Source organism: Microcebus murinus, chromosome 2 (assembly GCF_040939455.1).
Source record: "Microcebus murinus isolate Inina chromosome 2, M.murinus_Inina_mat1.0, whole genome shotgun sequence".
NCBI lineage: Eukaryota > Metazoa > Chordata > Mammalia > Primates > Cheirogaleidae > Microcebus > Microcebus murinus.
The window spans coordinates 25,376,045-25,388,562 of NC_134105.1; the positions used below are offsets into that span (position 1 = coordinate 25,376,045).

A 12,518-nucleotide genomic window follows, 5' to 3' on the forward strand; every position below is an offset into this window, starting at 1 on the left:
TTTCCTTCTGAGGCTACACAGTGATCCTAACAAAGTCATCTCCATGAAACATGGCAGCAACTCAAGATGCTCTATGACACCACGCTGTCCCCTTACAGGTTTGTATATATTCTGTGACAACAGAAAAACCGAACATAATACCTAATTAAAGCAAGGTAAAATGTGGGCTTTAAGTCATGCCTGAAATCTAGAAACACAGAATCTTGAGTATCAGAACGAAAATTATAAATAATTCAGGGCAAACTTCCAATGCAGGAGCTTCCTGCAGAACAGTGGGCAAAAACTGGCAGCCTGTCGGCTGAATCCAGCTTGCAGACATTTTGTTTGGCCTGTGGTATCTTAAAAGTTGGAAATTTTCACATAAAGGTCTCAATTTCTGTCTTCTCTTAAAAATCTAGATTATCAAGCAATATTGGGACCACACTTCCATGTAGCAACAACAAGCTGGATCTGAAGAATAGCAGCTCACCCCTTTGGTCAGGGTTTAAGCTCTCGGGTCTAGCACAGCTCCCATCCAGTTTTCTTCATTTACATTACCTGCCTGGTGGCAGATCCAGACCCTTCTTATATGTCGCCAGAAAGAAGATATTCACCAACTAGTCAGACAACCTACTCCAACTTGTAACAGAGCTCACTAAGATTTGCACCCTTGTAGATTCTAAATAGTGTGATTCTCTGGAGTCATCCAGAACAATTAACATTTCTTATCCAGCTTTTTCTTTTAATATTAAACACTGAAGATTTTTGGTAACATGTTAATCAAAGGCCCCTAAAAGGCCCCTTCTGGGTTTGTTTTTAAAAATCTCAATGTTCTATGCACAAATCTGACTTTGGTAATGAAAATGGAGTAGAAGTGAGCCTTGATGAGTGGCCCAGTCCAGCAGCTCTACTTCCCCTGGGCAAGAAAAGACAGAAACTATTCCCTCCTACCTGCATCTCCACCACCTTCCCTTTGCTGTTTGGGCTCAGTGACCACTCATAGCTGGTGATGCCGTGATCATCAGTGCTCTGGTTTCCAAAGAGGGTGATGGAGTTTTGGGGCAGGGTGATCACTTGGTTGGGGCCTGCGTTGGCAATAGGGGGGTAATCCACAGCTTTGTTCACGGTCAGGCTTGCAGTCGTAGAATTGGTAGCTCCATCAGAATCTACTACAGTCAAGCTATCAAGGCAGAGAGAAGAATTCAATCAGGGATGGGTTTAAGGAAAGAAGAGTAAACACTAGAGGACTGAAAATCAATGTTAATAAATACAAAGGTTACCTATTCTTACACAGTCTCATTGCAAAGGCAGAGAAGTCCTACTAGAAGCTAACACTGAATGAGGGTTCATGTGCTAGGCACTGTTCCAAGTGCTTTATGTCTCATTAAACCCTCACAACAGCTTTATACAGTATTATCTTAACTTTACTCCTTACACACGGAGGAGATCAAGACAAAGAGAGGTATGGTAACTTGCCCAAGGGCATACAACTTGACAGTAGTGCCGTCAGGGTCTGAATGCAGGCATTATGTCTCTAGTCCCCTTTTGCTCTGCTGCCTGCACGCATCTGTGTGCGGAGACCTTTACAAGCACGGTCTGATAGGGCCCTCAGAACAACCATACAGAGCAGGAATCATCGATTCCACTTTATAGGAGGTTTAGAGAGGCAAAGTAACATGCCCAGGGCTACACAGTGAGCAAAGATGCAAGCCCAGTGCTCGGATTCCAAAGCTCAGAAACCAAGTCTTAAGTAATTCCTAGTCCCTACTCCTGTGGAGTGTGAAGACACTACACTAAATACAGTGAGCTCTGTCTGTGGTGGGCTGTCCTCACATCGTCCTATTTCAGTTGTATACATGTCACAAGAATGGACATCCTGGGCAGACAGCCTCTGGGACGAACCAGGAGGGCTGGCTCCAGTAAGGCAGGAGCTTGAGATGAAAATGAATTCTCCTACGCAACAGTCCTACGGTTTGTGCCAGTGAGACATAGGATTTGCAAGAGGAAAAAAAAATATTCATTTATGAGAGCAAGCTTTTACCTAAATGATGCCTTCCAGATGAACAGCCTAAAGCTTCTCATGCCACCTCACAATGTGAGTATAAGCAAGCTAGGAGGTTTGGGATCCTTCCATTTTGCTGACAGGAAGAGGAAAAGCACAGAAAAGACATGCGGTTTGTTTAAATCTCACCACCAGCCACAGTGAGAGCCAGACATCTGCGGGGTTTTCTCTCACAATCTCACCTTTTACCTATGATCTGAAGGAGATTTTTGGTACTACAGCCTTTAGAAAAAAGGCACAAAAACTTCAGACACACATGTATGAACAAATCAGGAAATATCTGGAAAAGAAAAATTCACAGACGTTTTGTCTCTTTTCCTAGTTTCCTGCTGTTTTTACAGGTTTGTGTGTGTGTGTGTGTGTTTCTGTTTTTTTTTGTTGTTGTTTGTTTGTTTGTTTTTAACATATCTCACTTATCTCCTATGTCAGAATAAAAGCAAGTTATAGACAGACGGCAAAACGGCAGCTGCCCGATACTGTGACTTTTACCTCAAACAGTCCCCAGCTGCCATGTAGAGATCCCAGAACCAAACAGCAGCTGAAGATGGGGCTGGGGAAAGAGGAGACTGCTATTTAAAAGTAGGAGAGAGGAAAAGGTGAGTGAATCCCCACCAGAATAGGCCTTACTGCCTAATCCAATCCCATCATTTCATTGAATAAACAAAAAATTGAGGACTAGGAAAAAAGAATTGCTCTCAATCAATACCCCATCCACCAAAAAACTGTAGGCCAACATGGTGGTTAAAAGCTCAGACTCTGGAGTCAGACTGCTTGTGTGAGCTTGGTTGAACAAGTTACTTAATCTCTTTGTGTCAAAATTTCCTAATGTGTAAAATGAGAATAACTGTAATACCTATTGTAAGAATCAAATGAGATGCTTGCAGTAGCAAGCAAAGAGCTCAGAGTAGTACTTAGCACATAGTATATGTTCAAGAAATATTAGCTGTTACCATTTTTAAAAAGCATCAACCTGGCCCAGGCTTAATTCTATAAATGGAAAAAATCCTATATTAGAAATCTGAGGTAAAAAACAACTCAAATTTCCATTTTAAGTCAGTGAGAAGACTCCAATCTTGTATTGGCAGCTACTTTTTATTCACCTAAAGTCTTGAACCAATGGGAATATGGCTAAATCAGAACTTGCATATTGATTTATGTGTAGGTGTTGTGCTAGGACACTCATTTCAGTGTCCCTGGCAGCATCCACAATGTGATTAATCTCAGATCCATGGGAACACAAACACACATGAATAAGCCGTCACACTATGGTAGGTTCCAGATAGAGGCAATGAGTGAGACAGGAAACGGGCAGAGTCATATTCTCTCCCCCTGGTGGGATCTCTGAGAGACTCGTGGAAATTCAGCAGGTCCTTAAGGATGGGCAAAATTCAACAGACAAGAGTACTCAAGGAAGCAGAAACAAAATATACATGGATAAAGTGAAGGAAAAAACAGAATGAGCATTGGCATGGGGGTTAGAAAATCTGCATTTAAGTTCCAGTTGTGTGAGACCCCAGAGAAACCTCATTTTTCTAAGCTGTAAAATGAAGACGGAATCATCTGCATGTGATGTTTGTATGATACTCATGTGCAAGTGCTCTGTAACATACAAGGAACTTTGCAAACATGAGGATTACTCTGCAGTCAGCTTCAAAGCCTTATTAATCACATTTAGAATATCAACACCGTTCCCAAAAGTACTTTTCTTTCTTCAAAAAGCCCCGAAAGAGAAGGATCCTATAAATCATATTCAAACAAACCTCTAGCCAAAGGTAAAGATTTTGAGGTATCATAAATTGAGAACAACATGTAACCGAAATGTTTGTACCCCCATAATACCCTGAAAAATAAATAAATAAATAAATAAATAAATAGAAAAACATTTTCCAAAAGCAAGAGACAAAATGGGGTAAGGTCCTTATAGATTTTCCCTGAGAAAAGGCAAAGGACGATGGGCCTTTTCATTTAATGACAGAAATCCTAAAAATTTTTTAGAGCTCTGCTAGATAAGGCTTTGAGAAGGATTGACTGGGGCAGATCCCAATCTGCTATGCAATGACATTTGCCCTCAAAAGTTACCACTGCTGTGATCACAATCACCACAGGGGACCAATGGAACCAAAGGCTATGTTACCAACCACCTCCACAGCGAATCTGATATTTGTTAGAGTTACTCCTATAAGAACATAAAACCCATGAGAGAAAAAATAATGGCCTATGGTAAACTTGAAGCTGAATCTTAATTTACCTGAAAGTGTAGTTCCCAGGGACGAGCTTACTTAGTTTTAGTATGGCTGTGTCTTCAGAAATCTTCTCTTCTCTCAGAGGCCCCTTAAGTTCTTCCCAATGGTACTGGACGATTTTATCATCATCAGTGCTTTCTTGACCATAAAGAAACATCAGTTACAACATGGGAACGTGGGGTCTCAGCACTTACCCAGTTTACACAAATCAGGGCAACTACCCAGAGCCTGGAAGCTAGGAAAACTTCCTGACATTACAGACTCTCTCTCCAGAGTGTTTCTTCCCTAGGAATATTGGGATCATTCTGCCTCTCTATGAATATTCTACTGTGTAGTTTTCCAAGGACTCCAACACAAGTAACCTCTGGTTAAAATGCTACTGTATGAAAAAAGGAAAATCAATAATTCTTAAACACATGAAAAAATATTCGACTTCACTTAAAAGAAATCCAAATTAAAATTACACTTGAGATTAGCATTTTTTACCCTATCAGATTGGTAAAGACCAAAATTTCATAACATATTATATGGGTAAAAGTATAGAAAGAGGCCCTCTCATTATTCATGATAGAAGCATAAATTGATACAGCCTCTATAATGAGTAATTTGGCAATATTTATCTTTGCCCCTGCAATTCTTTTAGGAATTTATCATACAGACATATTTGCACGTATGTTAAACATCATATTTAGGCTGGGCGCGGTGGCTCACACCTCTAATCCTAGCACTCTCCGAGGCCGAAGAGGGCAGATTGCTCGAGGTCAGGAGTTCAAAAGCAGCCTGAGCAAGAGCGAGACCCCGTCTCTACTATAAATAGAAAGAAATTAATTGGCCAACTAATATATAGAGAAAAAATTAGCCAGGCATGGTGGCGCATGCCTGTAGTCCCAGCTACTTGGGAGGCTGGGGCAGGAGGATTGCTTGAGCCCAGGAGTTTGAGGTTGCTGTGAGCTAGGTTGATGCCACGGCACTCACTCTAGCCTAGGCAACAAAGCGAGACTCTGTCTCAAAAAAAAAAAATCATATTTACAAGACTATTCATGGTCATATTGTTTGTAATAGCAAAAGAAGAGAAGTAACCTCAATGGTCATCAATAGAAATTGAAAACAAGTATGAATTCATATAATAAAATCATACATTCATACAATGGAATGCTATGTAATCATTAAAAAAGAATGAATAAGCATTTTATGTATTGATTTAGAAAAATTCTCCAACATAAAGAAAAAAGCATTGTACATAACAGTACATATAATACGCTTTCATTGTGCAAACAAGGGATAAAGACTATATAGGTATTTTCTTATATGTATATGAAATATCTCTGGGAGGGCACATGAAATAACAATATAATTGGTTGTCTGAAGGAAAACTAGACAGTTGGGAGACAGGGATGGTATAATTCACTGTATACCTTTACATATCGTTTAACTTTGACCTATTCAAAACTATGAAATAAAGCAATACTATGTGAACCCTTTCTACCACTCACTATCACAAGTGCTTCTTCCTGTTCTCTCTCTTCCCCCTTGGCCTGCTATTCTCCTAGCCTCCTCTGTTTGCCAGAATCACCAACATGAAGTGCTCAACCTTGCTATTGAGTCCTCTGCTAAAGCAGTGACTGCCTGTGCCAAAAACCACTATTGGTGCCAAGACAGTTCAGGGTAATGGGGCCTTAATGGGTCTCAAAAGGAACCAAGCAAATACCAGAGAGAAGTCAGGCTAGAAACCTCCTGCAAACAGCAGGATCAAGGGCAAAGACCCAGAAATCCTCTCACATCACTCATTAGGTGACACTACTCTGAGGAATAAAATGGTAGAGCTCAGGCAAGGGTGTGGAGTGCATGCTGCGGGTCTCTCAAGGAGAAGGCTGGTAAGAATCTCGTTAGGCAGTGACGGCTGGGTAAGAGCTCCTCAGCCAGGCCTCAGTTACTTATCTTGCTATGACAGGAAGGAATTTTGTTTCCATAACCAAAAAGGCAACTCCATCTAAGCAAATTTGAACACCAGTGAATTTCAATTAATATAATGCTAAATACATGCATAATCCCACTTCTTACCATTTCAGAGCAGAAGTATTACCTCAAACAAGCCACATGGGATTTTACATGGAGCCTATCTGGTTTGTTTCTTCCCAATCAGCTGCTTCAGATGGTTGGTCCCCCCATAACATGGTCAAGATTCTAAACAGAATGCAGACCTAGCTGGCCCCAAATCTTCTGTTAGAGTTTTCTACCAGAGTCCACAGTGAATGCTCTTCTAAAACATCATGCTTAGACAAGTACTCACGGCTGCCATCAATGACTGTAGAAGTAGTTGGCAGAGAGATCTCCTGGAACTGAGGTGACACAATGGCAACAGGAGGCCGATTCTTACGGGGCTCTGCCAAGAAAGTGACCCAGAAGAAATTGGAGAGCGGCTTTATAAATTATAGGAGGAGCAGACCATATCTGAGAGGAATATAAATCAGTTTCCATTACATAATTGATGGCTAAAGCATCACCACCAAAGTCGCAAGGCCAGGTTGCCATTCTGACATAAGACATCTGGGAGTGAACAAATTTCCTCCAAACCTGCCATTATCAAGACCACGTCCTGAGTATTCCTTTAATGCTCGTGTGCTATCTCGTTGGTAGAAAGTACTATAGCAGCAAGTGACTGCTTTCAGTCAAGCCTAACGAGAGGTGGTCAACAAACAAGCTTTGTGTAATAAAGGTCTTGGCAAGCAAACCTTCCCTTGGCATACACGGTGCTGAAAGGATGATGGGTGATTTCTCAACCACCACTGGGCTCACGGTGTGGGAGGTGACTATGGCTGAGTAACAGGAAGGTCCCAAACCACTCTGGTTTACCCTAATGACTGTGAACTACAAACCCAGTGGCCATTCCTTGAGAAATGATCAAATGGTCTTGATGCTGATCACATTTTTAAGAAGGTGAAAGGATTATCTTGGCTACAAAGTTCAAGGAATGAAAAGAAAATCTATTACTATTAAAGACAGAAAACAGTAAGAAATTGTGCCAAGTCAGGCATGGTGGCTTCACTTATAATCCCAGCACTTTGGGAGGCTGAGGCAGAAGGATTGCTTGAGGTTAAGGGTTCAAGACCAGCCTGAGCAACATAGTAAGACCCTATCTCTACAAAATATTATTTTTTAAAAATTAGCTGGGCATAGGGTGTGCACCTATGTAGCCGTGTAGTAGCTGTGGCTACTCAGGAAGCTGAGGCAGGAGGATCGCTTTCACCCAAGAGTTCAAGGTTATAGTGAACTATGATCATGCCACAGCACTCCAGTGAGACCATGTCTCTAAAAAATAAATTAAAAATAAAAAATTTGTGCCAGCATGTGTCATTCTCAAACTTCTCCCAGATTTCTCTGAAAATGCAAAACAAGATACCTTGATAATGCACTGTGATCTACCAATAGTAGCTCATTTAATAAGAATGACAGGATTACATTTCCAAGGTGAAAGAGACTAGTAGGGTAAAAATGAGGAACTCTGTGTACAAAGGCCCAGGTCTCTGGAAAGAGATCAGAAAGAGCCAGTCACTGGCTGGTTCTCCTTCTGCATGCTCCTCCTAGGCTCCTGGCTTCCTGGTGTCTGTTAATTACAACACATGGTCCTCTCTCAGCACTACTTTTTGGAGAAATCGTTCTCTGGTAGACAAGCTATTGCTCAGGCCATGCCATACTGCATTACAGGCCATGTGCCCAACCCAGTGTTCCAACTAGAACACTGATGAAGTCTGTATTTTGCTACTATAAACTTTTACTATACTGCACTAGGATTTGACCAATAAATATATTACAAGACAAGAATAGGAATTAAAAACCCCAAAGTTAAACCTCATCTCCTCAGGAGTCTTGCAGTGGAAGCAATGGAGACACAGGCAGGGCTGGAAACACATACCTGGCTTGACTGTCACGTTCACATAGCCTTCCCCGTGGGCATTTTGACCTTCTACAAGCACTTTGAATTCATACAGTCCTGGAGTGAGCTGCAGAAGTGAGAGAAGATCTTTTAGACAACCACAAAGAGCAGCAATTATGTTTAAGATAACATGTATATCTAAACTTCCACATGCTAAATCTTTCACTCTTTTCTTGTTATGTTTCCAAATGGAAAAAGTAAACTAGCTAAAGAGATAAAACAATGAATTAAACTAAAAAAAAAAGAGCTTTTAATGTGAATCTTATTACTAGCTGCCTCTGGAACAACAGAAGGGATTTCAGTGTCTCCGTACTCCCATTTTCTTTTCGGAAAAACATTAAGGGCCCAACCATCCTACTTCAAAGTTATGAAATTAAAATAATCAACTCTTCAAAGAAAAACTTTTGTAAAGATATCAAATAGCTCCCAAATATCTGAATATTTTTCCCTCCTGACTTTTACTAACTGTATAACCATAACATAAAAAAACCCCCAAACAATAAAATTACCCACTATCTCACTATCCTAACACATCATCTCTATTTCCTTCTCATCTTTGACCACATATAAAAAATAGTTTTATACAGTTCATTTGTTCCACAAACATGTACTGAGACCCAATCTTGTACCAGTCATTGTCCTAGGCTTGGGTTTAAAGATGAATAAGGTAAGATCTCTACCTTCAAGGAGGTCATATTTCAATGGCATTCAGGGTCTAACTATTAATAGAATCAAGGCATCAAGCTTTATATTGTTCTTTCTTTCATTCATTTAGTATGAACACTTTCCCCATTATGGTATAGTCTTTTTCATATTCATTTTAATGACAGTAGAATAGGACATGAATAAATGTGTCATAATTCACATAAGCATTTCACATTGTGGATACTGGAGTTATTTCCAAACTTTTACTATTATGACTAATGCTGTAATGAACAACTTCCAGTCAAATGGACTATTTTTCTTTCTTTAGAATTATCGTCTTTGGGTAAATACTAATTGACTGCAAGTAGCATTTTGACCACTTCCTCCTTGTAATCCTCTCCTTTCTTGGCTTTCCCTTCTCTGCCCACATTTCATTTCCTTCAGTTTCCTCTACCTTCCATACTTAAATGACAGTGTTCCCCAGGATCCCAACCTCAACCTGTTTGTTTCCTCACTCTGCACTCTCCCTAGTTGATCTTATCTATTATCGTGGCTTTTATAATCATCTATTTGAGGCTGATGTGCAAATTTACCTCCCTAGCCCAGACTTGTCTCCAGATCTCTTATCCTCTTTCCCCCAGCTACTAACTGGACAACTCAACTCAAATGTCTCACAGGTGCCTCAACCTCACTCTGTCCAAAAAGGAATTAATCATCTACAAACCTCCCCCAAACCTGCTCCTCTTTCCAGTAAATGTCCACCCAGGTGCCTAAGCCAAAAAACTAGAATTATCCTAGACTTCTCTTCCCTAACATCCCACTCAGTTCATCAATCATCAAGTTTTATCAAGTTAACCTCCATGTTATTTTTCAAATCTACTCACTTGTCTCCATAGACACTGCTATCACCTTAGTTCTTAACCATTCATTTTAGCAAAATTACTGAAATCATAGGCTTTAGAGCCAGAAAGCTCCAGTTCAGATCTACCATTTAATAGATTTGTGATCTCTGTCCAAATCACTTCATTTCTCCAATTTTTAGTTTTATCATTTGTAAAAAGAGATAGTAATACCTGCATCTTGGGGTTGTTACGAAGATTAAAATAAATAATTGTGTAAAACAATTAGCATCATGTCTGGCACATCGCATAAGCTCAATAGGTGGCTTTTAATTTTTATTTATTTAGTTTTTTTACTCCGGCTACTATCATTTTATACCTAAAGTTTTTAACAGAGTCTTCATAGGTATTTCTAGTTTGAATCTTATCCCCTCCAATCTGCAGTCAGGGTAATCTTTCTAAACTGAAGATCTGAACACGTCTTTCTGCTGTTTAAAACCCTTGAAAGGCTCCCTCTTCCCCCTGAGATAAGAGTCAGTCTTTAATCTGACATACAAGGCTCTGCTCAATTTGGTCCCTGCATTTTTCCAACTTACTTGTGCCACTACTTTTCTCATTCCTTAGGGTCCAGTCAGGCTGAACCACATATAATTCCCTTTTCCCCACATTTTCTGTCTTATTTTTGGCCCAGTGGATATGTTGCTTCCTCTGCTTGGGGTACTATCCCTCTACCCTTTACTCAGTAAGTCAGTTACCTTTCATGACCCAAATAGGCAAACTCTAAGAAATCTAACTCCCCAGGACTTCAACAGCCCTCTGCACTGACCTAGTGTTATCACCGGTTACGATTACCTGATTCCTGTCACTATCACCTACTAGACTTTATTCTCCTTAAACATTAAGACTGGGGTTAATTCACTGGCAAACGCCCAATGCCTGCCACATAACCAGTGTACAATGAATAGTTGTTCAATGAATGAATGAATGAATGAGTTTGCTGGGTCAAAGAATACAACATTTTTATGGCTGTTAATAACTACACTGAATCCCATAAGGACTGAGCCAAGGTACAAAGGCATGTGGCCACAAATAACCTAGCTCAGCTCCCAAATGCTAAAATCCTTATGTTATCCTTAAAAGCTGTTTAGTGTATATTTTCGGCTATCACTACCATGCTGGTACAGTCTTCCTACCATAAATGAAAATTTGAGAATCATACACTAACAAATACTGGATGTCAGCCAGCCAGACTTTTGGAGGAGTCATTTCTGAAAGACTGTTCCCAGCTTAAATGTGGACAGAAAATTCTATATTATTCATCTTAGAAAACAATCAACTTCCTGTAAGTAAAAGGAGACAAATTCACCTTGGATAGTTTGAGGATCTGGGAATATTTCCCTTCCATTTCTCCACTGTAGTCTTTAGGATGAGTAATCAGCTGCCAGTCGTAGGTGTAGGTTTCTCCTATAGAAGGGCAGTTACAAAAATCATGAAAACACACACCTACACACAAAAAAGATAGCCACATAGCCTGCCAATAACAAATCCCTTCTAAATCTTGATAAGGCCTTAGTTTTCAAGATTTCACCCCAAAGTCTGCAGGGAAACCAAACCATCTGCTAAAAGAAAGAGTGGCTTCTGCTGACTCAGCTATAAGTTAGAGCTTCTTCAAACTTTCTCTCAACAGTGCTCATTCCTGCCCCATATCCACCCTCCCCAAGGGCAACCCTCCCTAAAAAATACCACGTTGCTCATGGTGTGGCATACCACTGAAAATACATGCCCTACCAACCACTATAGATGAACTCATTGGGAACAAAGGCCATTTTCTTGCAAAACTTCTTTTGCAACAAAGAACAGCAATGACTTCTAAATAACATGGTTCAAAAATAGCTTTTTACAGAGTGCTAACAATGCTCCTCTCACTGAGGTCATCACACCCTGGTGAGTTAAAAGAGCTACTTCATTCCTGCTGAGCTAAATAACATGCTGCAGAAGATGGTAGGGGATGGCCCATTTAAAACAGGCCCCACTGAAATTAATTAAGATCAAATGAAGCATTAAATGGTCCTCATTTGCAGCTCAGACTGTATCACTGGGTAGGGCAAGGGTAGAATCCTATTATTGAAATGGAATCCCCTCTCCAGTAAAAGTGGTCTTAAACTTTTTTGGCACAAAATGCATTTCTGGCTAGGAAAGGCTGGGATTTGGTAGGTAGGTTTAGTTTAAATTACTACTCAAAAGTGAAAAAGAAAAGCAACTTCACAAGCTTAGCAGAGAGCAATCATCTTTTTCTTATTTCATGAGTTTAAACGTTAAAGTTAGCACAGAGAACCTAACTCCAAGTTATTCTTCATCTGAAAACCAGATTCGATTTTATAAGCCTGGCTCACAAGATCCTCCTCCGCCCAAAATTAGTATTGTTTTGGCCAGTTGTAAGCACCGGCAGCTCTCACAGATGTGTCGAGTATCTAGAAGTTGGGTTAGGGGAAGAGGAGGAAAGAAAGCAGCAAAAGTAGGATTCAAGCTATGAGACATTTCTTCTAATTATAGTTGGAAATTTTCTTCCACACAGAAAACAGACTCACAGTAGTCTAGGAACTGACAATTTCATAATATCTAAGGCTAACAACACAAATTTCAAAAAGGACAATATTCGTAGGACAGAAAAGAACTCTGCCTTATAAGCAGAAATTTGCCTGAGGAGGGGAACTACTTAGAATAGGTCTGTTAGAATGCTGGCTATAGTCATTTAGGGCAGTGGTTCTAAGATGGGACCTCCAAACCCTATAGGGATCCTGATGGGCTGCCACAGG

At 40.2% G+C, this 12,518-nt stretch overlaps 1 protein-coding gene across 4 annotated transcripts in view; it reads right to left on the reverse strand.

The window, feature by feature from the left end:
- KIAA0319L (KIAA0319 like) overlaps window positions 1-12,518 on the reverse strand; it is a 101,774-nt gene that overhangs the window by 23,150 nt on the left and 66,106 nt on the right. For all 4 annotated transcript variants that reach the window (XM_075996507.1, XM_075996501.1, XM_075996498.1 and 1 more), the window contains 5 exons: window positions 11,069-11,166; window positions 8,198-8,285; window positions 6,575-6,667; window positions 4,290-4,422; window positions 931-1,159 (listed from right to left, as the gene is read on the reverse strand). In XM_075996507.1, the coding sequence (XP_075852622.1) occupies window positions 931-1,159; window positions 4,290-4,422; window positions 6,575-6,667; window positions 8,198-8,285; window positions 11,069-11,166 (641 nt within the window). The remainder of the gene's footprint in view (window positions 1-930; window positions 1,160-4,289; window positions 4,423-6,574; window positions 6,668-8,197; window positions 8,286-11,068; window positions 11,167-12,518) is intronic.